General features: G+C 37.7%; 1 protein-coding gene across 2 annotated transcripts in view; it reads right to left on the bottom strand.

Annotated features, from left to right (window-relative positions):
* Nucleotides 1–392: 392 nt before the first annotated feature.
* The window catches only part of LOC122280915 (ATP-dependent zinc metalloprotease FTSH 12, chloroplastic), a 52,321-nt gene continuing 27,561 nt past the window's right edge, over nucleotides 393–25,152 (bottom strand). The window contains exons 10-20 of one of the 2 annotated variants that reach the window (XM_043092037.1): nucleotides 24,645–24,861; nucleotides 22,992–23,063; nucleotides 7,767–7,886; nucleotides 7,558–7,674; nucleotides 7,287–7,463; nucleotides 6,123–6,242; nucleotides 5,931–6,005; nucleotides 5,511–5,618; nucleotides 4,962–5,042; nucleotides 849–970; nucleotides 393–719 (exon numbers count right to left, since the gene is read on the bottom strand). In XM_043092037.1, the coding sequence (XP_042947971.1) occupies nucleotides 893–970; nucleotides 4,962–5,042; nucleotides 5,511–5,618; nucleotides 5,931–6,005; nucleotides 6,123–6,242; nucleotides 7,287–7,463; nucleotides 7,558–7,674; nucleotides 7,767–7,886; nucleotides 22,992–23,063; nucleotides 24,645–24,861 (1,165 nt within the window). In that variant the 3' untranslated portion in view covers nucleotides 393–719; nucleotides 849–892. Of the gene's footprint in view, nucleotides 971–4,961; nucleotides 5,043–5,510; nucleotides 5,619–5,930; nucleotides 6,006–6,122; nucleotides 6,243–7,286; nucleotides 7,464–7,557; nucleotides 7,675–7,766; nucleotides 7,887–22,991; nucleotides 23,064–24,644; nucleotides 24,862–25,152 lie in introns of both variants that reach the window. The other variant, XM_043092036.1, reaches the window with a different exon arrangement.

The raw sequence follows: 25,152 nt of genomic DNA, 5'->3' as shown, positions 1-25,152 counted from the left end.
TCTCATCATCCAAACAACCTAAGTGAAGAGTATACTTCAACCATGTGGAGTTAAAAAATATTAGTTGTAATTGGGTCGACCTGGACAAACATTGTTCTAGTTGTCCAGTGATGGGTTTGGGAAATGGCGTTTAGTTTTTACTATCATCGTGGAGTGTCCTTGTGTTTAATAGTAAAGGTTCACAGATGATTGCAAAATCTGATCACCTATGAACATGATCTTTTTTTTTTTTTCCCTTTCTTTTCGTATGGAAGTAGTATATATACATTGAGTTTTGGAGATGCACATCTAACTGGCAAAATATGAAACGAATGCTTGTCGAGGAGGGAAAAACTATGTAATGAATGCTGCTTTTGATGATGAGAAATCTCGAAAACCTTACAACCGCAACATGTCTCGTGAAACTGAAGTATATCGATTTTGATTTGATAGAAATATGCTAGTATACAAAATGCATGCCAAGAGGCGGATTTAATGACCTCCCGAAATAACCATAAGTATATTTGGAACACACACATCAAGTACAAAACTGTGAGCCTCATCTCAAACTACAAAACCATGCATGACCCAAAATTTCTGTCAACAGAAGCTAGTTGTTTTCAAGGCTCACCTGCTCACAGGCATCCTAATTTCAGTGAAGACAACTTGAATGCGGCAGTTCGCTTTCTGACTGGCTGATTGACTTCACCTCGTAGTTGACTTGAAAATTATACGCTTCCCTGCCATTGAACTCCAGTAAATTCAATAAAGTACTCCAGTGTCGAACCTCCCAGCTGGTTGGCTTTAACAGGGGAGCAACCGACATCTTTCCCAAACTCTTGATACACAGAAACTGAAAAGATCATCACCTTTTACGTGCAAGGAACTGTAACTATGATCATCCGGAAACATTTTAACATCTGTGGAGTGGGGCAGGATATATATCCAGTGGCTGATATCGCAACCTATCTTTGTGTGGCAATGGTCCCTCCTAAAAAGTACATTATTGGGCATTCAAAACTGTAGTTGACAAAAATGGGATTCTTGATGTGCAGGTATTAATATAAAGGAAGAAAGTTATGGCTGGTAACAAACACCAAGAATAAATTCATCCGGCACAGTTTCCAAATACAAGAAATCAGCACGCCCATTCAAACCAGACACATAATCCGCATGAGTGCAAAACACAACATACGCCTGACTATATGTATCACTATCCCAAACCAGTATTTCTGAACACAGTCTAATTTATTCATTTTCTCCTATTTGTTTCCAGAAATAACCATCCAAATTGTGCAAAAGCCGGATTTATGAAATTAAAGATAAATTTCAAGAGTACCTTGGGCAAGGGATAAAATAGGAATAGCAAACAAAATTGGCTTCAGTGAACTCTGGAATACGGTTCAACCGTGAATGCAAAAATTGAAAGAAGACAAGCAGAGGTAAGAAGAGTAAATTCATAACAGTTGAATAGAAGTCCGATGGCTTACAGAATGACTGCAAATATGGCTTTTGTAAAGGTTGAAATGTGACACAATGGTGTGACTATTCAGTTACATATTGATACGGCAGATTCATTATAAAGTTTGCAGTCTCAAATGGAATTATTTTCAATTTCCCTTGCCCATAAATAGAGCTTGGGAGTGCCAATCAAAGTAATTATATTTGACTATCAAACATATATGGCAGAGAGCAGACCACTTATGCTGATGGTTTCACCCCAGCAGCTGTTGCATGTATCATATATCAAAGAAAAAGATGGTTTCTAAGCTTTTTGATAACCACCTGACCAAGAAAAATAAGAAAAAGAAAGATTCTTCTACAACCATAAAGAGGAAAAGCTACAAGTAACAATGTAACTAACTTACCTCCTTCTACACCACCCAACCAGCATTCCATGATAAATTTACATCTACTTTTATGGCAATAAATTAACATTTGATCACATGCATGCACTATGGTGATATATTGTGACTGATAGACAGCTTCTTTTGAAAGTTAGGCACCTCTCTTGCATATGATAAAATGTTACGCTATCTTTATTTGGCTTGTCATCAGTTTTAAGAATTTGGAAGCTGCTTTGTCAACTCCAGATTCTAACTGTATACTTCTCAGCTAACAAGAATTTATTCTAATACCCCAGAAAGCATGCCAAATTTATCATTAAGTTCTTCCTGATCGACAATCTATACACCCTATCATGCATAATATTGTTAAAACAGTGATTGTCCCAAAAAACTTTGGGTAGAAGTCAATTTAGTAACTGATTCGTTACAATATAATATTTTTGAAGAAGGGAGCCTTGCTCGTTTTTGAACACACGGTCCAGTCTCCCCCATTTTATGACTTCAAAAGAAAATTAAATAATGTATGCAATCAAAGCCAAAATTATTGAGTGAAAAATAATATATATGATAAAGTGAATAGTTTTAATTTAAAACTAATAATCTTTTAGTTTTCCTAATAAATACCTTTTTGTTTTCTCAATTCATGCCATTTTAGTTTTGTGACCAATAGATTCATAAAGATTGTTAGATAAAAGTTATTGAATAGTAGAGCAAATTAAAGAGTTTAATAAGTTATTACTATTAATGGCCAGAGTTAGTTTAGCTCCCTCTCTGCACTCAAGGAAAGTTTGTAAGTTTTTCTAACTGTTTGTCCCATTTCCTTTTAATTTTATTTTATTGTTATGGAAGCCCTTGGTAGGATGGTGGAGGCTACTATTGGTGGAGGTTTTCTCTCCAGTTTTTTCAGTGGGGCATGCTAATAATAGTTTTATCATTGTCTGTCATCTTATTTTTGCAGACGATACTTTGATTTTTTGTGAGACGGTCCGTGGTCAGATCCAAGCATTGCAGGCTCTTTTCAAGCTGTCTCCGGGCTCAAGGTGAATCTTGGGAAGTCTGAGATGGTACTGGTGGGGTTTGTGAGCAATATCAGAAGTTTAGCTAGTTTTTTGGGGTGCAAGGTTGCTTCTTTGCCTATGAAATATTTGGGTCTACCTTAGGGGCTTCTTTTAAGGCTAAAGCAATTTGGGATGGGGTCATTGATAACAATGAGAGAATGTTGGCAGGGTTGAAAATGACATATTCGTTGAATGGGGGTAGAATTACTTTAATCAAGAATACTCTCTAAACTCTCCACTTACTTTCTATCTTTATTTCCTTAACCTGTAGGGGTGGCCAAGCAGATTGAGAAGTTATTTTGAGCTTTCTTGTGGGGTGGAATTGGGGAGGAGGTCAAGTTCTATCTGGTCAGTTGGAACAAAGTGCTCTCCACCTGGAACATGACTCTCTTTGGATGGAGGTTATTGACATCAAATATGGAAGTGCTTGAGGGGGTTGGTACTCTAGGTAGGTGACAGGTGCGTATGGAGTGGGTTTATGAAAAAACATAGGAAGCATTGGGAGAGTTTGTCTAGTCATATTTTTTTTTTTTTTGCGCCTGGAGAGGGATCCAGGATTAGTTTTTGGCCTGACGTGGGGGTGATCTCGCTCTCAAGTCGGCATTCCCTTCTCTTTTTCATCTTGCTTCTGATCAGAGGCCTCTATGTTGGACCTTTTGGTCAGCACCAATGGTTGCTATCATTGGAATGTTCATTTTTCTAGAGCTACCCATGATTGGGAAATTGGTGCTTTTTCCAAGTTTTTCAGTTCCTTATATGCTGTGAGTATTGATAGTTTCGAGGTGGATAGGATGCTTGGAAACAAGAAGTTCACCGTTTGATATTTTTATAAGGTCTTGACATCCCAGAGTCATCTTTCTTTTCCTTGTAAGTGTATTTGGAAGAGAAAGGTGCCTTCCAAAGTTGCTTTCTTCATCTGGACTGCCTCTCTTGGGAATATATTGACTATGGACAATTTGAGAAAGTGTGGTCTTATTGTCATGGATTGGTGCTACATGTGCAAGAAGAATGGTGAGTCTGTGGATAATTTATTATTGCATTATGAGGTGGCTAGGGCGCTTTGGGATGAGAGTTTTAGTAGATCAGGAATTGCATGGGTGATGCCTCGGACTTTGGAGGGTGGTGAATCTCCTAGCTTGCTGGAATGGTCTTCAAGGTTGTCCCCTGTTTGCTGTGGTTTGGAGAATTATTCCCTTGTGTTATGTGGTATATTTGGCTTGAAGAAATGATAGATGCTTCGGAGATCAGGAACAAACTTAGAAGGACTTTGAAATCTTTTTGTGCACACTTTATTGTTTTGGTTTTTTGCTATTGTACTAAATGGAACTAGTGCTCTTGATTTTGTTGTTGCTTTTTCTGGCCTGCAGGATGTAATTAGGTGTTTGCTTTTGTTTACTCCTAGTGTACTTGGGCAATGCCTTGTACCTATCAAAAAGATATTCTAGAACTCCCCATCAAGTGTGAGTCACACTCCCTAAAAGGAAATAAATAAATCCCACCATATAGAATATTTAAATGAAATGAGAGCGAAAGAGTTGAGTCAAGGTTGGAATTCATGAGCACTACCATGGTATATGTTAAATCACCAATGGCCTCAAAATTTTTAACCTATGAAAATACATGAATTTAATCCTTTAAATGAAATTCTAACAAATATTCTAATTCTGGAAGCAGTCATGTTCTGAAAATGGGAAAAATCAAAACTGTACTTTGTAAATTGGAACAGGAAATTTATCTCCTCTGCATTGATGTATAACCACGAGTATGAACTCAGACTATCTGCATATCCAGATTTATAACCTGAAGTAATAAACTCTAGGACTCGTTTCATCAAGGAACGGTAAAAAATTGAAAGCCAAGGAAATGTTGCTTGTGAGCCACCAAGTACCACTCACGCAACAGTACTGGCGCAAAAGGATCGTTCTTTTAATTTTAGACAATAAAGAGAGAATTCTACAGTAAGAACTCCAAAATCCAAATCAATTGTTAAATAGTAAGAGGCGAATGATCTCCATAAAACTATGAAATCTCTAGGCCTAGCCAACCAATTTAGTAGAAGTGACAAAAAGAAAGGTACCTCTTCCAAGTTTATCTGGAATGGTTTTACGAAATCCTCAAACATTACTGGAGATAGGCCCTTCATTTTCTCTTCAACTTCCTACAGAAAGAAACAAAACTAAATGGTCATTTACAATGACACAAAATCTCGATTAGGAAAGAGGTAGTGAGTAATGGAAAAAAGTAAGACTGCAGTTAAACTTCCCATCTACAAGATGCCAAGTTGTCTGGTGTTCTAGTAAAACTAAACTAATTTATTACAACATTTATTACACTGCCCTAACATCTGGTCCACCCATTATGAACATCAACATCTTCACCCCTTCCCTCTTATTCTGTAGTAATAAACTGAAATGTTAAGTCATAAAGAAACTGTAAACGATGCTAACTGAAATAGTGCACTTAATGTAGTTCATGCAGATGGACAGACCAAGGAGTTGAGGACACTTTATGTTGTTGATGGAAATATTAAAGAAACTTTAGCTGCTCAAGGTCTATTCTATCATACTATTCACAGCTACAAAATTTACAGTCAGATTGAAAAAAACTTAAAGGTCTGTTAGCATACCAATCCAGTTATCCTTGAATTTTCCAACAGTTCTTTTGTGATCATGTCAAGTATGTGCCTGTTATCTCTCAAGCCACGCATGGCAAGCTCTTCTGCTTCCTCAATGTACTGCAACCAACAATCATATCTTACTATATAATTGATTCTTAAAAAAAAAGGGGGGGTATGAGGTTCACATAAAGAAAAAAGACGTGAATAAACCATTCACATCTCTTATGAGCCCTTCTTTGCAAGGACTTCACATAACAAATATGCATCACGACACGTTGGAATCAAAAGAATAATGAGATTCCCAACAGTTGAAGAGGGATCTTTTTTAAGCCAAAGAGTGAACAACTAACATAATGCAGGCACTGCTACCCACCGATTTTTTTGTACGAAGCTTAAAACAATGATATAAGAAGAAGCAATCATAATTACCCTTGCCAACTCTCTACTAAATAGCTCAGAAACTTCAAGCGTCATGTTGGCTGGAATCACTTGAGGGTCATCCCACTGGCATCATGAATAAGTAGCAGATAAAAAATATTAATTCAAAACTCACAATTATATAGTATGCAACTCTAATTTGTTTCTTTTGATATGCAAGTTTTTGAGAAATGAAAAGCATACTCTGTATCTTATCAGCTCGCCGTCTGGACTATCTGGTCGATCCACCAATCCAACTCTTTTTGTCAAGGCTGTAAGCCCCAATCTGGTATTTTGAGGGCTGATCACCATCTCTCTGGCAATCTGATAAACAACTTGAGTGAGAGAAGGGATTGGGATTTTTACCAAAACTTTCGGTAGTTAAAAAATCATTGTATTAAACGAGAATAAGGATTCAGTAAACAGGATGAGTCAGAACGAACTCCTTAACAATTAAAATCTCAAATTTAAAAGATTAATAAATTTTACACAATTATTAGAACAAATACTGCCTAAAGTAGATGCCCAATCATTGCAAAATCCTCAGCTACAAAGACTTTCAAGATCTAGGTAACTTCACCCCATAAAAGGTTACAACTTTTTGTCTCTCTCCAAAATTTTCCCATAAAGCAAACAAGTGACCAAAGCTCTCTTTCCAGAAATGAAGTAATAGGTGAAAGACTATTTTTAAATTACCTTACACTTTTTTTTTTTGGTAAGAAATCCTTACACATATAATACAACTCCATAATGATTAAAATCCCTTTCACAGACTCCATTGTCAAAGTTGAAGAGCTGCTATAGATTTTCACGGGTCTAACTTTCACAACTTTCTTGTTCTTTTTTTTCCTTCTAAATGGGCATTTCTCTTATATACATCTAGTGCACCTAGGTTGCGCCTTTTGCACTTTTTAAAACATATAATAAAAACACCCTCCCCCATCCCAACAGAAAAATGAACTATTTTGTGGAATGTGCAAGCTCCATATATTCTTCCATAGTGATGGTGCATCCCCTCTTAAATACTCCAGAGTAAGGAGCATCAAACATACTAGACCCCAATAACCTCCAATACATAGTATCCTCCTTTACTCTCCTTCACCAAATGGGAAACTTGAGTACAAATATTTTAACAACTCAAATTAAACGTTTTGAGAAACCTAGCCGTTTCCTTAGAAATCCACAATATTTAAGTAAAGGCCACCCGTCATGCAACAAAACTGAATGACTAATAAAATCTTCATTTTTTTGTACAAGTGACTGTTAAAATCTTCATTAAAGGAGCTATTATCCTAAAATTATCACAGGTTGACAAAATATCTCCCCAGAATCAATTGTCCTAAGTTAAACACAAGTAACAACAATTACCTTCGTTATCTTCTCCAGATCATCCCTTCCTCCATCAGTTACGTCATTGCCAAACACAACACGTTCTGCACAGCGCCCACCATGAGCTACCACCATTTGCATTTTCATGTAGCCAAAGGTTGTATAACCTTGATCTACCATATCTTCTCGGGGATAGAACACAGAGATTGCAGTTTCCTGTTCACGGCAAAATAACCCCATCACAATGCAACTCCTCAAACATTATATGATTGCAACTCCAAGAGTCCATTTCTGTTGCCAGAAATTTTACCTTTCCACCAGGCAGGAGCTGAGAAAATGCATGCCAATCAAATCGTGGAAACAAATGTGCCAATACTATGTGACCAGCTTCATGCACAGCCAACAGTCTCTTCTTCTCAAAAGACACCTGTTACAAATTATGCAGACTCAATTACCGGAATAATTTTATATTACATTTTTTACTTTGATAAGCACCAACATCAATATGGATAGACATACACTTTCTTCACATTTCAGCTGCTCTTCTTCAGTGAGAAGTACGCCCATACCCTCGAGCAATTGTTTATCTAGCACATCAACAATATCTTGCTGATAGATCTTGGAGTGTCCTTTCCTCACCTGCAAGCAACAAAGAAATTATGTGCAAAAAATTGGTCATATAGTTGCTGAAATGCATGAGATTACTAAAGGGTACTCGAGTTAACAGTTCGATCTAAATGAAAAGTCACAAAAAATGCATGACAGAAATCACTTTTAGACAGTCGTGTATCAGATCCCAATCAACAATGACCCCCTTAAAAATAATAAGATTTCACTGGGCATGCTTTAAAGCAAAAGGTTTGAGATTGTGAAACAGAATTGAGACTGAAAAAGTTGGAGCATCAGCACATATGCTTGCTTGCAAATGAGCTAGGACCTTAGTTGGAGGGTAGCACTTCCTGGGAGTTAGAAAAGAAAAAGAAGAGTCCATTGGTTGAAAAATAAGTTCAGGACATTAGATAGAAGCTATAAGAAGGAAGCAATAATGCACTTGTGATTTTCTCATATAAAGCAGTAGTAACAATTACTATCACTCAGTGAAGAAATTCATGAGCCTAACTCATCTCATAAAACCGGTTCAACTAGAGAGGTTTGCTCCAACCTTATAAACATGCCCAAGACCTTGTCCACAGACAATGTGAGATTTATTCCTCAACACCCTCCTTCACGTGTAGGCTAGTATTTTTTCTAATTCTTGTCAGGGAGTAAGTAGTGTGGACCCATATTCATCTTGTGGCAGGCTCTAATACCATGAAGACATTTATGGGCCTAACTCATCTTATAAAACCAATTCAACATGAGAGGTTTATTCATTGCTTATACACATGCTCAAGACATTGTCCATAGGTAATGTGAGATTTATTCCTCAACACTCAACAAGGACGAGATACCAAACAAACAAATAATAAAAAATAGAAATGCATAATTCCATTCTTGAAATCTGTATCTCTGTGTGCACGCGAAAATGAGAAAAAAACAGAAACTTTATTTATAGTTTTGGGAGCTTATGAACTCTTTCTTATCCACTAGATCATCAGCCCATAGTCTCCAGAAAATTATAAAGGCAATGTGCATGCTAAGGAGCTAATCAAAAGCTTAAGGAGATGATGACTGACCCAAAAATACGTGTTAGAGTTCAGATGAAAACACACTAACACTCCCTGTTACGTGGAGGCCAACCTCTGCGATCCAAATGTGAACCTTGTACACAAGGAACATAAGCAATTAATGAAAAAGGTGGCTTTTGGGTGTTTTCAGCCATCCATGGGGGTGAGGGAAGGATCCTAAGATGTCATCAAAGAAATCTGAATAAAGAAGGCTTTGATATCATGTTGGAGACAAGATTTTCCAAGAATCTCAACTCAACAATATATATCTAACTCAGGAAATAACATTATCAAATAAAATTGGGTTATCTTTTCACCATGAGGCAATGCTGCGATGTCTAATACATCTATGGTATGAACTACAGGAGAAGCATCAAACATTTTGGGGGATTTTCCCTACATATGCACCATTGGATAACCACCATGATGCCATGTCATTTTATGATGTCCAAGGAGAGGATTTCCCTTAGTGTGGCTGTCCATGTGAAGAAAGCTACTCTTAGGGGAGCTCAATTTCTCTGAATATGAACCACAAAAAAGAAGCCTTGACATGATTACATAGCAAATTGGGGTATGACCACTTAAACATGCCTCTCCTAGATGGGGTCCAAACCATTTTATCATCACCATCTCATGAATTTATCTTGAATCGGGATCTTTTGGCTCGTCCCACCCTACATGAGTATAACCTATCAAAGAAAGATAAAGAAATCCACTTCACAATCATTTGAAGATGAGGCCCCATTGGGTAGAATCATGCCAAGGATAGCAATTTGCTACATAAGCTTCCTTCATGCAAACAATTCTAAATAAAACTGGAAATGAACTTCTTGATCACCACGCCACACATCATTCCAAAAGCATATATTTGACTCGCCACCCACCAAATACACCAAACTGGGAAAGGTCACCCCACCCTCTTCTAATGTTCCTCAAAAGACCAACCCCAAAAGACCCATTTACTTCAAGTGAACTCCAACCTGCTCCCATATTTTATGTCCATTAACACCATCCAAAGGCTCTCCCTTTCATAGGCAAATGACAAAGCCACTTCCCAAAACACGGCATTCGTGCAGCCAGCGTGCCGAAAGAACCACTTCTCTCCTCTGCTCACGCTGGAAAATAGCCTAAGGACACCACAGAAGATGCCAAACGGTGAGTTCCCTTCCCCTTCACGTCCGGCTTGTCAGCAGGAATGTACATATCAGTGTACATATTTTAGTCATACCTTCCTTATTCAGACCATATTTTATATTCCTTATTTAGACAATATTTTCTAGCTGTAAATAGCTTGATCACAGCCTTGATTATGTAAATAAGTAGGACTTTATAGTTTCCTTATTTAGTTAGAGTTGATTGCTGTAATGGCTGATTTCCAGCCTTGTAATTAGCGATAGTGTTCTATATAATGTGAAGAACCCTCACAAGGAGGGCATCAAATCCAGTTGACATGGTACCAGAGCCCTAGATTTTATTTTATTTTTATTATTATTATTTTTTTCTGGGCAAATGTTTTTTTCAACAATAGTTCCTTGGCTTCTGTTGGCACTGCATTTTCAGACTAGTGCTTTCTGGGTTCTTGTGGTTGTGTCGGCACTGTCTGCCTTCACTACTCTCTAGGCTATTTTTTTCTGGGCTATTCTTTTCACCATTCTCAGCACTTTCTGTTTACAGAGAAGTGGTTTTCCACTCTGTTTGGTGATTCTCGGCACCCTCTGTTTTTTTCAGTGGGGTTGTTTGGATTTGTTTGGTGCTTATCGGCACTCTCTGTTTTCAGAGAGGTGTTTTGTGGCTTTGGTGATTTCGCCACTCTCTGTTCACTAAGAGAGGTGTTTTTCGGTACTCTCTGATTTCGGCACTGTGTGAGATTTTTTGGCCTTCGTTGTTGCTGGGCTGCACCATTCCTTGGCTATTTTTTTTGGTTCTTGGCATTTTCAATTTCTGGTGCTCAGTAGATATGTGAGGTATTCTTCTTGGCTGTTTTTCCTTTTATGAGCATCATGGCTTCAGATTCTTTTGTTGTGAAATTCACAGGTAAGAATTATTCTGCCTGGGAATTTCAATTTTGCTTATTTGTTATGGGGAAAGAATTATGGGGTCATATATATGGTAGTGATCCTGCTCCTACTGAGCTCTCTAAATTGGCTCAATGAACAATCAAAGATGCTAGGGTGATGACCAGGATTTTAGGCTATGTTGATCCTCTTATTATTCTCAATATGAGGCCATATAAGACTGCTAAAACTATGTGGGAATACTTAAAGAAAGTGTATAATCAGAACAATTCTGCCCAGCGTTTTCAGTTGGAGTACAAGATCGCCAGTTATACTCAGGGCGATCTCTCCATTCAAGATTATTTTTCTGGGTTTAGCAATCTTTGGGGAGAATTTACTAACATGATTAATGTGAAGGTACCAGAAGAATCTCTCTCTGTTGTGCAGGAAGTTCATGCACAAAGCAAGCATGATCAATTTTTAATGAAGTTACGACCAGAATTTGAGGCCACTTGCTCCATCTTGATGAACTGTGTTCCATTGCCTTCTTTGGACGTTTGTTTTGGGGAGCTACTTCGTGAGGAGCAGCGTCTTGCCACACAGGCCATTTATCAGCAAGACAAAATGATACCAAATGCAGTGGCTTATGCAACACATGGGAAAGGCAAGGTACGCAACACGTGGAAAATTCAACGATTCAGCTGCAAGGAATACTGCCATATTGCTGCCCACTATGCGAGGAAATCTTGCAATTACTATAAGAAGCCGGGACATATTATCAAAGAATGTCATATACGTCCCCAGAATCGTCAGGCTAATGCTTATCAGGCCACTGTGAGTCCATCTACTTCCGCTAACTCTGCTATTGTTGGTGATTCATCTGCTCTTACTCCTGAGATGGTGCAATAGATGATTATTTCGGCATTTTTAACCTTAGGGCTGCAAGGTAAAGGTTCACTAACATCCTCATCTTGGCTTGTTGATTATGGTGCGCCTAATCACATGACTAGTTCCTCTAACACCCTCAGAAATGTTCGGACTTATAATAGATCGTCACATATTCAGATTGCTAATGGTAGTCAGTTACCTATTCATGCTGTTGGTGATGTTAATTCCACAATCAAAGATGTTTTTGTATCTCCTGAGCTTTCTACTAGTCTTATATCAGTAGGCCAGTTAGTTGATAACAACTGTGATGTTCGTTTTTCTTATGATGGTTGTCTTGTGTAGGATCAGGTGTCAAGGAAGATACTCGCGAAGGGGCCTAAAGTTGAACGATTGTTTCCTCTACATTTTTCCATTCCTGATGTTATTTCTTTAGCTTGTAACATTGTAAACAATAATGGTGAAGTATGGCAAAAACAGTTGGGTCATCCTAACTTTGTTGTTTTATCTAATTAAATAAACTCTGGTTTGTTGGGCAATAAAGATCAATTTTCCTCTCATCTTTCTTTTGATTGCTCCACATGCAAATTATGTAAAAGTAAGTCCCTCTCATTTCCCTCTCATGGTAGTCATAGTGAACAATGCTTTGATGTGATTCATAATGATGTGTGGGGAATTTCTCATGTTATTTCACATGTGAATTATAAATACTTTGTTACTTTCATTAATGACTATACCAAGTATACCTGGACTTATTTTCTACATTCTAAATCTGAGGTTTTCTCTATCTTTCAACAATTCATCGCCTATGTTGAGACTCAATTCTTGTGAGGGATCAAAACTTTAAGGTCTTCTGATTCAGGTGGTGAATATGTCTCATGAGTTTCATGAATTTCTCCAACAAAAAGGCATTGTTTCTCAGCACTCTTGTCCTTATACGCCTTAGCAAAATGGTGTGACTGAATGGAAAAATCAACATTTGTTGGATGTTGTTTGTACGTTATTGCTTCAATCCTCTATTCCGCCTAAATTTTGGGTCAAAGCCTTGTCTGTGGCGGTTTATTTAATTAATAGATTGCCTTCCAGTGTCTTAAATTTTGACACTCCTTATTTTCGTCTTTATCATCAGCGCATCCTAGTTATCTTCTTCTTCTTCTTTTTTCTTTTTTATTTTTAATAAAAGCATCCTAGTTATCTGGATATGCATATTTTTAGTTGTGTTTGTTTTATTCATTTGCCATCTCATGATCATCATAAATTATCTGCTCAATCTATTTGGTGCCCTTTTCTGGGTTATAGTATTTCACACAAAGGTTATGTTTTCTATGATCCATGCTCTAACAGATTTCGTATTTACCATCATGTTGTTTTCTTGGAAAATCAGTCGTTCTTTTCTACTCATGTTGAGTATTTACCTGAGAGGCATGTTTTGCCGCATTTTGATGACTTGACTTCTTCTCCTAATCGATTCAAACCTGAACTTGTGTATGAGCAATGACGACCAACTTTGCCCATTCCTAAGCTTGATCTACTACCTGACCCTGCTCCGACTACCTCTTCTATGGGTGATCCGGACTTCCACACAATTCCTTGCCATTTGACCAAAGTATCTCGTCCCTTTAATCGGTATGGTTTTTCACATACCTCTCTCCATGCTACTTTGTCTTCCATTCCCATTCCATCATGTTATTCCGAGGCAGTTAAACATGAATGTTGGCGTGAGGCAATGGCTGAAGAACTTCGAGCTCTCCAAGACAATCACACATGGGATGTTGTTCCTTGTCCCGCTACTGTTAAGGCCATTGGTTGAAAGTGGGTTTACTCGATTAAGCTACGTTTTGATCGGACTTTGGATCGGTATAAGGCACGGTTGGTTGCACTTGGCAACAAACAAGAGTATGGGGTGGACAATGAGGAGACTATTGCTCCGGTTGCCAAGATGACTACATTGCAGACTATTATGTCTATTACTACCTCCCAAGGTTGGCCCCTTCATCAAATGGATGTCAAAAATGCCTTTCTTCACAGTGATCTCAAAGAAGTTATCTACACGACCACTCCACCTGGATTGCCATCTTCTTCCTTGGATGTCTGTAAGTTGCAACGCTCGTTATATGGGCAGAAACAAGCTCCCCGTGCATGGTTTGATAAATTCAAATCCACCTTGCTTCAGCTTTCCTTTAAGCAAAGTCTATATGACTCCTCTCTATTTCTCTGCAAGACATCCACTGGTATTGTTCTTTTTCTGGTTTATGTTGATGATATTGTTATTATGGGGACGGATTCCGTTTTGATTACTCGACTACAGTAGCATCTTCAGGCCTCATTTCATATGAAGGATCTTGGTCCTCTTACGTACTTCTTGGGGTTGGATTTTCATACTGATTCCTCCGGCATTTTTCTTAATCAACATAAACACACTCAAGATTTGATTACTTTGGTAGGCCTTTAGGGTACTTCTTCTGTAGATATCTGGAAGTCAACACGAAGTATCTTCGTGAGGAGGGAGATCTACTTTCTAACCCGACTGTGTTTCAACAGTTAGTGGGTAGCCTAAACTATTTGACTATTACTCGACCTGATATTTCTTTTACTATTCAGCAAGTTAGTCAGTTCATGCAGGCTCCATGTCATCTACATTTAGCTGCTGTTCATCACATTATTAGATATCTTCGGCCGTGGTTTGTTCTTCCTCGCTGGGACTCCTCTTCGCTTTGTTGCTTATAGTGATACTGATTGGGCCAGATGTTCTTCTACACGATGATCTGTCATGGGTTAGTGCATGTTTCTTAGTGACTCTTTGATCTCTTGGAAGAGTAAGAAACAGGATCGTGTCTCTAAATCTTCTACTGAATCTGAATACCATGCAATGTCAGCTGCTTGTTCGGAGATTCTCTGGATTCGTGGGCTCCTAGCTGAGCTTGGTTGTGCTCAATTGGATCCTACTCCTCTCCATGCTGACAATACTGGTGCCATTCAGATTGCTGCTAATCCCGTCTTTTGAGCATACAACACACATTGAGGCGGACTGTCATTCCATTCGGGAAGTCTTGGAATCTTGTATTATTTCTCTTCCTCATATTTCCATTGATCTCCAGATAGGTGACGTATTTACCAAGGCCATGACACGTCAACATCATCAGTTTCTTGTCGGCAAATTGATGCTTCTTAGCCAACTAGCATCAATTTGAGGGGGGATGTTAGGGGGAATGTACATATCAGTATACATATTTTAGTCATACCTTCCTTATTCAGACCATATTTTATATTCCTTATTTAGACTATTTTCTAGCTGTAATTAGCTTGATCACAGCCTTGATTCTGTAAATAAGTAGGGACTTTATAGTATCCTTATTTAGTTAAGAGTTGATTATTGTAATGGCTGATTTCCAGCCTTGTAATTAGCGATAGTGTTCTATATAATGTGAAGAACCCTCACAAGGAGGGCATCGAATCCAGTTGACATGGCCTCTTTCTCCCCCTCTCTCACACTCATCTGAAACAGAGACTTGTGATCAAGATACTGCACCAAGCGTTAATAGTTATGAAGGAGCCGCTGCCAACCACCACCATCACGTTGGAACTGCTGCAAAGCACCATAGAAAGGAGCTATACCTGTCATTATCCACCACAGAGGGCGTTGACCAGCCCACCCTACACTGCAGGGAACCACCGAAACTAGGAGAAAGCCCGTGCATTCAAATCGGGACATCTAATTGCTCCATTCTGTCAACAATGCCATTCATCGTGCTGGAAACCATAGTAACGGTAACAGAAACCGCTGGCCGACTCTTCCTCACACCACCACGGTAAGGCCTTCATGTCGTTTCCATCGTTTTCTCTCCTCCATCGCTTTCTCTCTCTAACAGTGTCAAGTCCCTTCTCACTCACCTTGATGTTCCACCACTATACTGCAAAGGAAGTAAAAACCATCACCCTGCCGATTGGTACCACCAACCACAACCATCTTGGTGTGAGCCTTTGTTTCTCCATTTCTAAATACTAAGGGGAAGTTTTGACATAGATGTGACATGAAATTCTCAAAACTTCTCATAATTTCATTCCCAAACATAGTCAAACACAGAACACTTTTTAATTTCAAAATTTCAACTTTTTCATTTAATCATTACCTAATAATTATTCAAACACAAAAACCAATACAACTTTTTCAAAATTCAAAACAAAACACAAAAATCAATACAACTTTTTAAAACTTTAAAACAAAAATTATATTCAAACAATTTTTTAACTTTATAATATTTTTATTCAACTTTTTCCCTCCTTTCCTAAAACCCAATAAAACATCTTAACTCAAACAATTTTACTAGAATTTTGAGATACTCCAAGTGTCCAAATGAGCCCTAAATATGCTAAGTTAAAATGAAGTGCACACCTTTTTTTTACTAGCACCGGGTGTTCAGGAACAACGTCTCAACTAATCCCGAAATGAGATACACATACACAAAGTGCTGAAAGTGTTAAAATCAAATTTATGTATACACCCTTGGCTGGTAAATATTAACTTAGTGTGTCACCATTTATAAATTTTATAATTAATTTTTTTATAAGTATTTTTATAATTAAATTATTGTACCACTTGACAGATCATACACGTCTAAATTTATAACATATAAATTTATGTTAAATTATAAAATCATATTAATAATTTATAAATTTAAAATGTAGATTATTGATTTGGGTACTTACAAAAATATTAGTATATAAAGTATTTATTTATGAGAAATATTAGTATATAAAGTATTATATTTATCAGTTCAATTTCTTTATCAAAATTTAAAAATTATTTTTAATTAAAAAGTAATTATTTTTCTTAAAGTTAATATATGTTAGTTATGTAGAATATTATTACACACTTTATTTGAAACTAAGTGATGATATATTATTATTTTATAGGTGGCAAACTACGCGATTAATTGTTGGATTAGCTCTATGAGGAATGTAGCATTATCATACACTTCGAAATATTGTAAACTAGTCTCTTAAATTATTATAGTAGGTAAAGCCATTTGTTTGTAAGCCTTTTTTAATTACCAAGTTGTGATGTTAAATATGTAGAACATGATGATTAGTTATGTAAAGCATGCAATTCATTATGCCATGTTGTCATATTATATTTTTATTATTTTATTTTAACCATGTTAATTACATGAATCAGGCATCTCACACATCATCATGTCATGAAACTTTTAAGTATATGTCATGAAACTTCTTATGTGATAAGCATAAGATAAGTTAAGTTTAAGAATAATTAGGCATTAAGATGGCCATAGAAATGCATGGTACCAATGCAAAATTATGGGTAGATGTGCAAGCCACAGATCTAAGCATGGTCCACCACAAATATGTATAATATGTTTAGCAGTTTCCATTGTGGCCACAAGTAGTGGGACTGGGGAACAGCTTTGCACACGGGGTTAATGTATGTTAGCCAACTAAGATAAGAAAACGGAAGTGAAGTTTTATAAGTCATGCATGTCATGAGCATAAGTATGGGCGTTTCAGATCTTTATCAATATTAAGCATACATTTTTAGAAAACCTTATGTTTATTAGGTTAACAGTGCGCTCCTTATTGAGTCTTTGACTCATTTTACTTTTATTTTCTGCTTTTAACCACCCAGGTGATGAAGAAGATTAGGATGAGCAGGCAGGCCAGGCTTAGACAGAGCAGCCTAGTATTACTTAGATATATGTGTCCTTAGTTTGATTCATATTTGGGTTAGCCTTTTATTATTTTCTGCATTAAAAACTTCGATTATGTATTTATTTTAAGACTAGGTTCATTTAAGAACTCTTTTTATAAACTAATGAGATGTTTTATTTATTTGAGTCTCTAACTTGGCTTCAATTACGGAAGTACATGACATTCCTAGCCTACTGGAAGGGGTGATACACACCTTCTGATTTAAGCCATATGTTTTCACAACCAAGTGATCAAAACACAATCTATCTGGACACTTTTGAGACACACCAAAATAGTGTTTTTCCCAATCAAGGCTAATTAGAAATTGGTCCAATCTAGACCAGGTTGGAATGTCACTATTGTTAGACCAAGTGAAGGTTCCTCTATCTGGTGGAAAATTTGAGTCGTCTATTCAAAAATAAAACTAGAGAACCCCATCAAGGTGGACTCATAGGATTTGAGCCCAATCTTTTGCTTGGAAATTAAAATACATTTGAGTTCCCCCAATACAATAAGGCATGTTCCACCAGCTGACCATTCCAGCTAGTTCATCCCACAAAAGCCTTCTCATATTGTCCTAGTTTGGTCCATAGATCCCTGCAAAGGCCCATTCAGATTTATATTCCACATTCCGAAAAGCGCACGAAATGGTGAAGTCACCCATAAATCTCGAACTTTTCCACTACCCTTTTATGCCACATCAACAATATACCTCCTGAAGCCCTATTGAATCCAAATGGCACCAATTTACATGCTTTCCACTACAAAATTTACATACAATACTACAACGCATGTTCTTCACTTTTGTTTCCTAAAGACAAATGATATCCACATTCCAACTTCTGAGCAAGTTCTCAAATTGAATGCACCTATTCATCATTCAAACATCTGGCATTCCATGAAAAGATCTTAAGCTTCATAAATGAACATGAGAGCCCTGGCATATGTGAGCCTCTTCAACTCTCTTTGATGCTTCAAGTCAGATTTAAAGCCACAACACTTTTGGTTTTATTTGCTTCAATAGCAACAAACAAAGCCATGAGCTCCTCCTAAAACCTTTACATGAAAAGTTTTGATCTACTGCAAAATTCTGTCAATCGGGTGAATTTTTAGTCAACCTACCCGAATAATTAAGTGGGTTAATCGCCTTGACCTGAACCTGGCACGCATGTTTAAATGGGTTAATCATTTGGGTCAGGTCAACCAAACCTGACCGATTTGACCCGTAAAAGAAATAAAAATATATATTTACAAACATTTGATCCTTCCTCATGCTATAGAAGAAAATTTTAAGAAAAGAATAAAAATAAATGAGATATTTTTCAATCTTAAACTCAATTTCTAACAAACAATACACACCCAAATGACTTTTTTTTATTTTTTTCCTAACTGGGTGACTCGGGTCAACCCATGAACCCATGGGTTGACCCGACATGACTCAATTATTATCAGGTCAAATTCGAGTTGACCAGAGCTGACTTGAACCCAATTATGTCAAACCATTTCCCCATTATCACGTTAGGTTTGTGGCTCGTGTCAAAAACTGACAACCTTATATACAATACTCAATTTGGGATGGAATACACAAAGCAAAAGGCTCACAAAACAAAGGTTCCTCTGGTTCCCAGTATTTGTGATTAGAATACATAATTCTTTTGATGTAAGTTGTTGCTCCACTGGGGTACCCCCATATTTCTTGAGCACTCCCAAAAGAATAAGCTACCTGTCTTTCCTCCAAGCACCAGTGAGGGGATTTGGCATAAATAATAGATTTTCTCTTACAACTTACTAAAACCCAACACTCCAAGTCAAAGACTAGATTAAACCCTGTTGGATCCAGGTTCAACCTTGGAACAGAAGCTGGGACTTCTCCTGACACTAGACTTCCCACTATAGATCCTCCCAAAGTTCAAGAACCCTCCCAAAACAACCCTGTTGAGTACAATGGTGTGCTTACCCCACCAGGTTTCTATACCTGAGTTAATTCAAATGATGACTCGGTGCATTTAGCCTCTTCAGGCATACTGTTCTCCTCCCATTGAATGTTAATAGGGGTCAATGTCAGGTCCTCACCACCCCGGCTATGTTGTTTCTCCCCATTGCCACTAGGTTTGATTGGAGGGTAGTGAGTTGAAGTCGACACCCCCAGATCCTTAACATAGGCTTTGGCCTGCCACTAAAAGTGGGGCTGTGTAATCTCTTTATACAGTGCCAGTAGCCTTTCGCTTTAAATGACCAAGAACCCAGCCTTTCTAATCTTGGCCCTCCTGATTTCTTTCAAGGACTGGTCCAACAGCCCTCTAACTGAAGTAGTGAGTTCAAGCTTAGTCTAAGAACACACATCCCTCCTTGAGGCCCATTTCTTAGCATGCCTAATGTCCCTTAATCTAGCATCCAAAGCCTTCAAGAATTTTAATACCTCTTTTCTCAAGTGAAATAGTTGATTTTGGAAAAAGCCAACATACCAACATGCACGTCCTACTTCTCCGTTGTACCACTACTTGAGATTTCTGTATTGGTCGCTGTTAGAAGATATGTTTGTAATTATTATAAGTGTGTGAGGGTATAAGTGTCAAGTGTATGTAGTGTATATATATATATATGTTTGTACATCAATTAAAGAAATATAGAAGTATTTTTCCTCCATAAACGTTTACATGGTATCAGAGATGTTGTTTGAAGTGTTCGTGGTTTTCTGAGCTTTCCGATCAGTTTGTGGTGGTTGGAGGAAGCGTTTTCAGCGGCTGGAAGCTCTTTGAAGTGTTTTCCGGCCACTTTTCGGAGTCGTCTCCGGTACCAGGCAGCAGGGAGTGACTCTGTTGGAATTGCTAGGTTGAAACAATGTTTACATGATCAGTTTCCTTGGAATTGAAGTCAATAGATCTAAAGAGGGTATTAACCTATCTCAAAGGAAATATGTACTTGATCTTCTGAAAGAAACCGGCATGTTGGGTGCACGACCTATTGACACCTATGGACCCAAATCGTAAATTCTTGAAAGATGAAGGGGAGTTTTTTGGAGATCCAGTTAGGTATCAAAGACTTGTTGGGAAATTGAATTATCTCACTATCACTAGACCAGATATCTCTTATGCAGTGAGTGTACTGAGTCAATTTTTACAAATGCCTAAGGTCTCACATTGGGATGCTGTAATCTGTATTCTTCGTTATCTTAAGCAAGCACCAAGTCTTGGATTACTGTATTGACCAAATGGACATTTTAGGATTGAAGCCTTTTCAGATGCTGATTGGGCAAGATCACCTTCAGATAGAAGATCTACTATTGGATATTGTACTTTTGTAGGAGGTAATTTGGTTACATGGAAGAGTAAGAAACAAGCACTAGTAGTTCGGTCTAGTGCAAAAGCTGACTATAGGGCAATGGCTCACACTACTAGTGAGCTAACATGGTTGCAACACTTCCTTCAAGAGATTGGGTTTCCAGCTCCTACCCCTCTCGAGTTATTTTGTGATAATCAAGCCGCAGTGCATATTGCCTCTAACCCTGTGTTCCATGAGAGGACTAAACATACAGAGATTGATTGTCACTTCATTCGAGATAAAATACTAAGTGGTGACATTGTTACACCTTTTGTGAAGTCTACTGATCAACTTGCAGATGTGTTTACTAAGTCTTTGTGTTGGAGTCGGTTAAAACATATTTGTTTCAAGCTGGGTTTATATGATATATATGCCCCAGCTTGAGGGGGAATGTTAGAAGATATGTTTGTAATTATTATAAGTGTGTGAGGGTATAAGTGTCAAGTATATGTAGTGTGTGTATATATATGTTTGTACATCAATTAAAGAAATATAGAAGTATTTTTCCTCCATAAACATTTACACTCACAATGGTCTTATTGTTAATGGATTTTGAGCCCAGAGTTGTTGTCTTTTCTGCTAAGCCATTTGGGTTCTTCCTCTCCATTCCTGGTTTTCCCTTGGGTGGTCTTTAAGTTGTCGGGTTATTCCACTATCGTGCCACAACCTTAGCATACATCAGACTTCCACTTTCTAACTTTGTTCGCATCTGCAGACAGATGAGCTAAGCATTCCAGATTCAGCTTTCCACTGTCACCCCACCGATGAAGCTCGACTCTTGAGCCTGTCATGGGAAGATGACTAAGATATTACCATCACCTTATTGAGTTCTCCATGAAAATCTTGCCAATCTTTTCCTTCTCTTCCCTTTAGGATTACCAACAAATTCCTCTGACCATCCCCTCCATAAACTGAGAGTGCCAATAAATATCCATGGGTATTTGTACAACACTACAAGAAGAACGCATTGTTTCCTTCTTGCGAGTGGTCCACAAAATCTTTACCTCCCATCAACTGTAAAAGAGCCTTCACTGCGGATAGCAACCACTCCACTCTTTGTTTCCCCATAGACAATGACCGACATACCCCTAGAGCACCAGTGACATGAATAACTGAGTGCCCTTCGTTAAAAAACAAACAGCTTGGCTTCTATGAGCAACATCCTTGTCGCTTCTATGAGCAACCTCCTTGTCACTTCCGTGGAAAAGGTCTACAAAGGTGGTTAACTTCAGCAAATATCACTGGGAATAGCCATGAAGTGAGAGAGAGAGAGAGAGAGAGAGAGAGAGAGATGATATTATTATCAAGAATTATGCTGCTGTAATATTCTTTTTTATAATAACTTAACAGAAGAGTCCTTGCAAGTATACTCTCGATTTTGTTTCATCCCAATCACCAACAAATGTCATTTTCAAACTTCATGTCCAAGTTGTGAGTAGTTGTAATACAACATTCCACGTAAAGATTTTAGCCATACATGGTCCAGAAATTTCTTCTAATACGCGTGCTTTCATAAGAAAAATGTAGGCTCCATGCAACTTCAAATTCAATAAGTAACCATTCAAAGTCAGCAATATAATCACAATGAAACTAATCTATTAAGCACAGCCCAAAGCAAAATAGCTTTCAAATGATCAAAGGAAATTAATGTGAATGTCACTAGAAAACACTGTCAACTAACTTCACCATATGCACAAAGTAATAACATCTGGAACTTCTAGTTCCAGATCAAAAACTTTAATGGGTATCCTTAGATTTTTTAGCTAACTAATCAAAAATGTTAAATCATTATTTGTCCAAAAACTTAAACTGACTCAAAGAGGTAAATTTAATTATTTAAATTATATTCTAACAATCCCCCAAGTGTATGGGTTAGACTCCCTCTAAATAAGTGGGTACAATATGTGGAATATTTAGTTAAATGAGGGTAAAGGGTGGAGTCAAGAATCGAACTCAGAACCTATAACATTATACCATATTAAATGATTGCTTATCCCAAATGCTTAAACCGATGGGAAGAGATAAATTTAATTATTTAAATCATATCCTAACAAGAACAAAGATATAAAGTAGATGAAGCGCAGTACTAAACTTACCTGCTGAGATAGCAAGGGAGTGACATTTTTTTTTAAATCAATAATTATCTTGGTCAATAATATGAATGTTTGACTCACCGACATTATTGCTGCTTCATTGACAAGATTTCGGATATCTGCCCCAGAAAAGCCAACAGTACGGAAGACAAGCTGTAGGGTTGAATGAAAAACAGATTACAGAAAGTCAAACAAGATTAAACCTTCAGTGGTACATTTACAATTATAAAAATAAGCACCAAATGCCAAGGATTGAACAATCACTGTATATTTTAGACATGTAGGAACACGACCACTTATCCCCCCTTCTTGAATACCTACATATTTAAAAAATAATATATACAAAAGCACTATCTAAGAAGGTTTTTAGCGTGAGAATTATTTGCCAAGGATCAAATATTGACAAGGCAAACACCAACACAATTCCTCATATACCCTATGGTTAATTCTTTATGCAGGCAACATAGTGAGATCCACCAAAGATTACCAATGGATAAAATCCATGCAACTGTAAATGACTAACGCTTCAAAACAAAAAACTTTGCTGTGAGTAAATCTGAAGGGTACCTACAGACTTAGGATGAATGGAGGGGCCCAAATTCTGTCCAAACCATTAGAAGCACCTTTTCAAGCTCCATCATGACAAAAAATTTCCTGCAAGATTCCTCCTTAGAAAGAGTAGCACTCACCTCCCTATCCTCCAAAATTTTTAGGTCCTTGAAAAGGAACTGTTTTTTACAGTCAATATGTCCAAAGACATCTGCATTCCACATCTTCAAATCCCTCTTCAATGCTTTAAGCTTCCCAGCCAAAATAAAACTTGGTGAGCCCTCTAAAAGATACTAGGACCACCAAAACCTTATTTTCTCAACAAAACCTTCAACTTTCAGCCACATATTTTCAAACTTAAAATATCTCTTACCCTCATGAATGCCCCCACAATCCAGGATGAGAGGGAAATGGTCTGAACACACTCTAGCTAATCTCTCGCCACATACAAGGCTTCAACAATCTAGGACGATTGGGAAATGGAAGTAGAAGATCCTCCTTGCGATCCTTTTACAAGGATCTTTCAGGTCATCATAGTAACCACTTTCCCTAGAAGAGTATTTGGAGATGCAAGGTACCTCGCAAGATTGCCTTTTCTAGTTGGACTGCTTCACTTGGGAAAACTCCTGCCATTGACTATGTGAAAGAACAGGGTCTTATCATTTTAGATTGGTGTTACATTGTAAGAAAAACGGGGAGACTGTGGATCATCTTAATATGAGAAAGACTTTTTCTTCTCTTTTTAGTAAAAAGAGTTTTGAGAACCACTAATTCATTCTAAACATAGTAACACTGTACACATGTACACATGTTAGAAGTTAGCATATCACTTTCACGTGAAAGCTCACTTTAGTGCACGAGTAGCATGCAAGTTGCTAAGGTTCAGCACATGCCTCTCCAATCTGTTGATATCAAGGACCGCAGCCTCACCTTCCCCCCATGGAATATATAATTTTTTAATCCAGCTTACCAAAAAGTCTAGCAAGAAAAATTAAGTTGTTGCAGCTTCTAAAATTATGACAAATTTAGTATGACAATCGATATCACCAAAATTGATGTATTCTGTGTATGCTTTTGGGGGGAATAGAAGAGGGGGGGGGGGGGGGGGGGGAGAGAGAGAGAGAGCATTAATGGTTAATTTACTTATTATTTGTGTTACCTAAACAAGAAAGGCCAAATACTTACTTCTTCAAAGTCTACATCTTCTGCAAGTTGCTTTCCAGCACTATGCACACCAAAAATTTGCACTCGTTGCTTTGCATCTGGCAGGCCAATGTACAAGCGACGGTCAATACGTCCAGGGCGAACAAACTCAAGGTCCAATTCATCTGGCCTATTGGTAGCACAAATGAATATCACAGCTTGTCTCAGTGAGAATCGATCAACACCAGTTGTTTCCTTCCTACACAAGATAAATAGGGGAACATGATATTTAATTTTACTAGAAAAACATTAGAAACAAACAGACAGAGAGAAGTCCAAGGTGGAAGCCTCTAATCATTTTCTTTTTTTCATCCCAGTTGAGGGTTCTGGACCATTTGATAAGTAAACTAGAGCATCAATTTTCTTTGTAAAAGAAGAACTCTTGAAGAAATACAAGAACTCCACATTCTTACAGGCAAGGCAGCTACATCAAAAGCCAAAGGGAAGTTACAATAAGATGCCAGAAACAAGAAGACCCTTCCAAGACATA

The sequence above is a fragment of the Carya illinoinensis genome, chromosome 11, assembly GCF_018687715.1.
Source record: "Carya illinoinensis cultivar Pawnee chromosome 11, C.illinoinensisPawnee_v1, whole genome shotgun sequence".
Lineage (NCBI taxonomy): Eukaryota > Viridiplantae > Streptophyta > Magnoliopsida > Fagales > Juglandaceae > Carya > Carya illinoinensis.
This window is presented reverse-complemented; position numbering and strand designations above follow the sequence as displayed.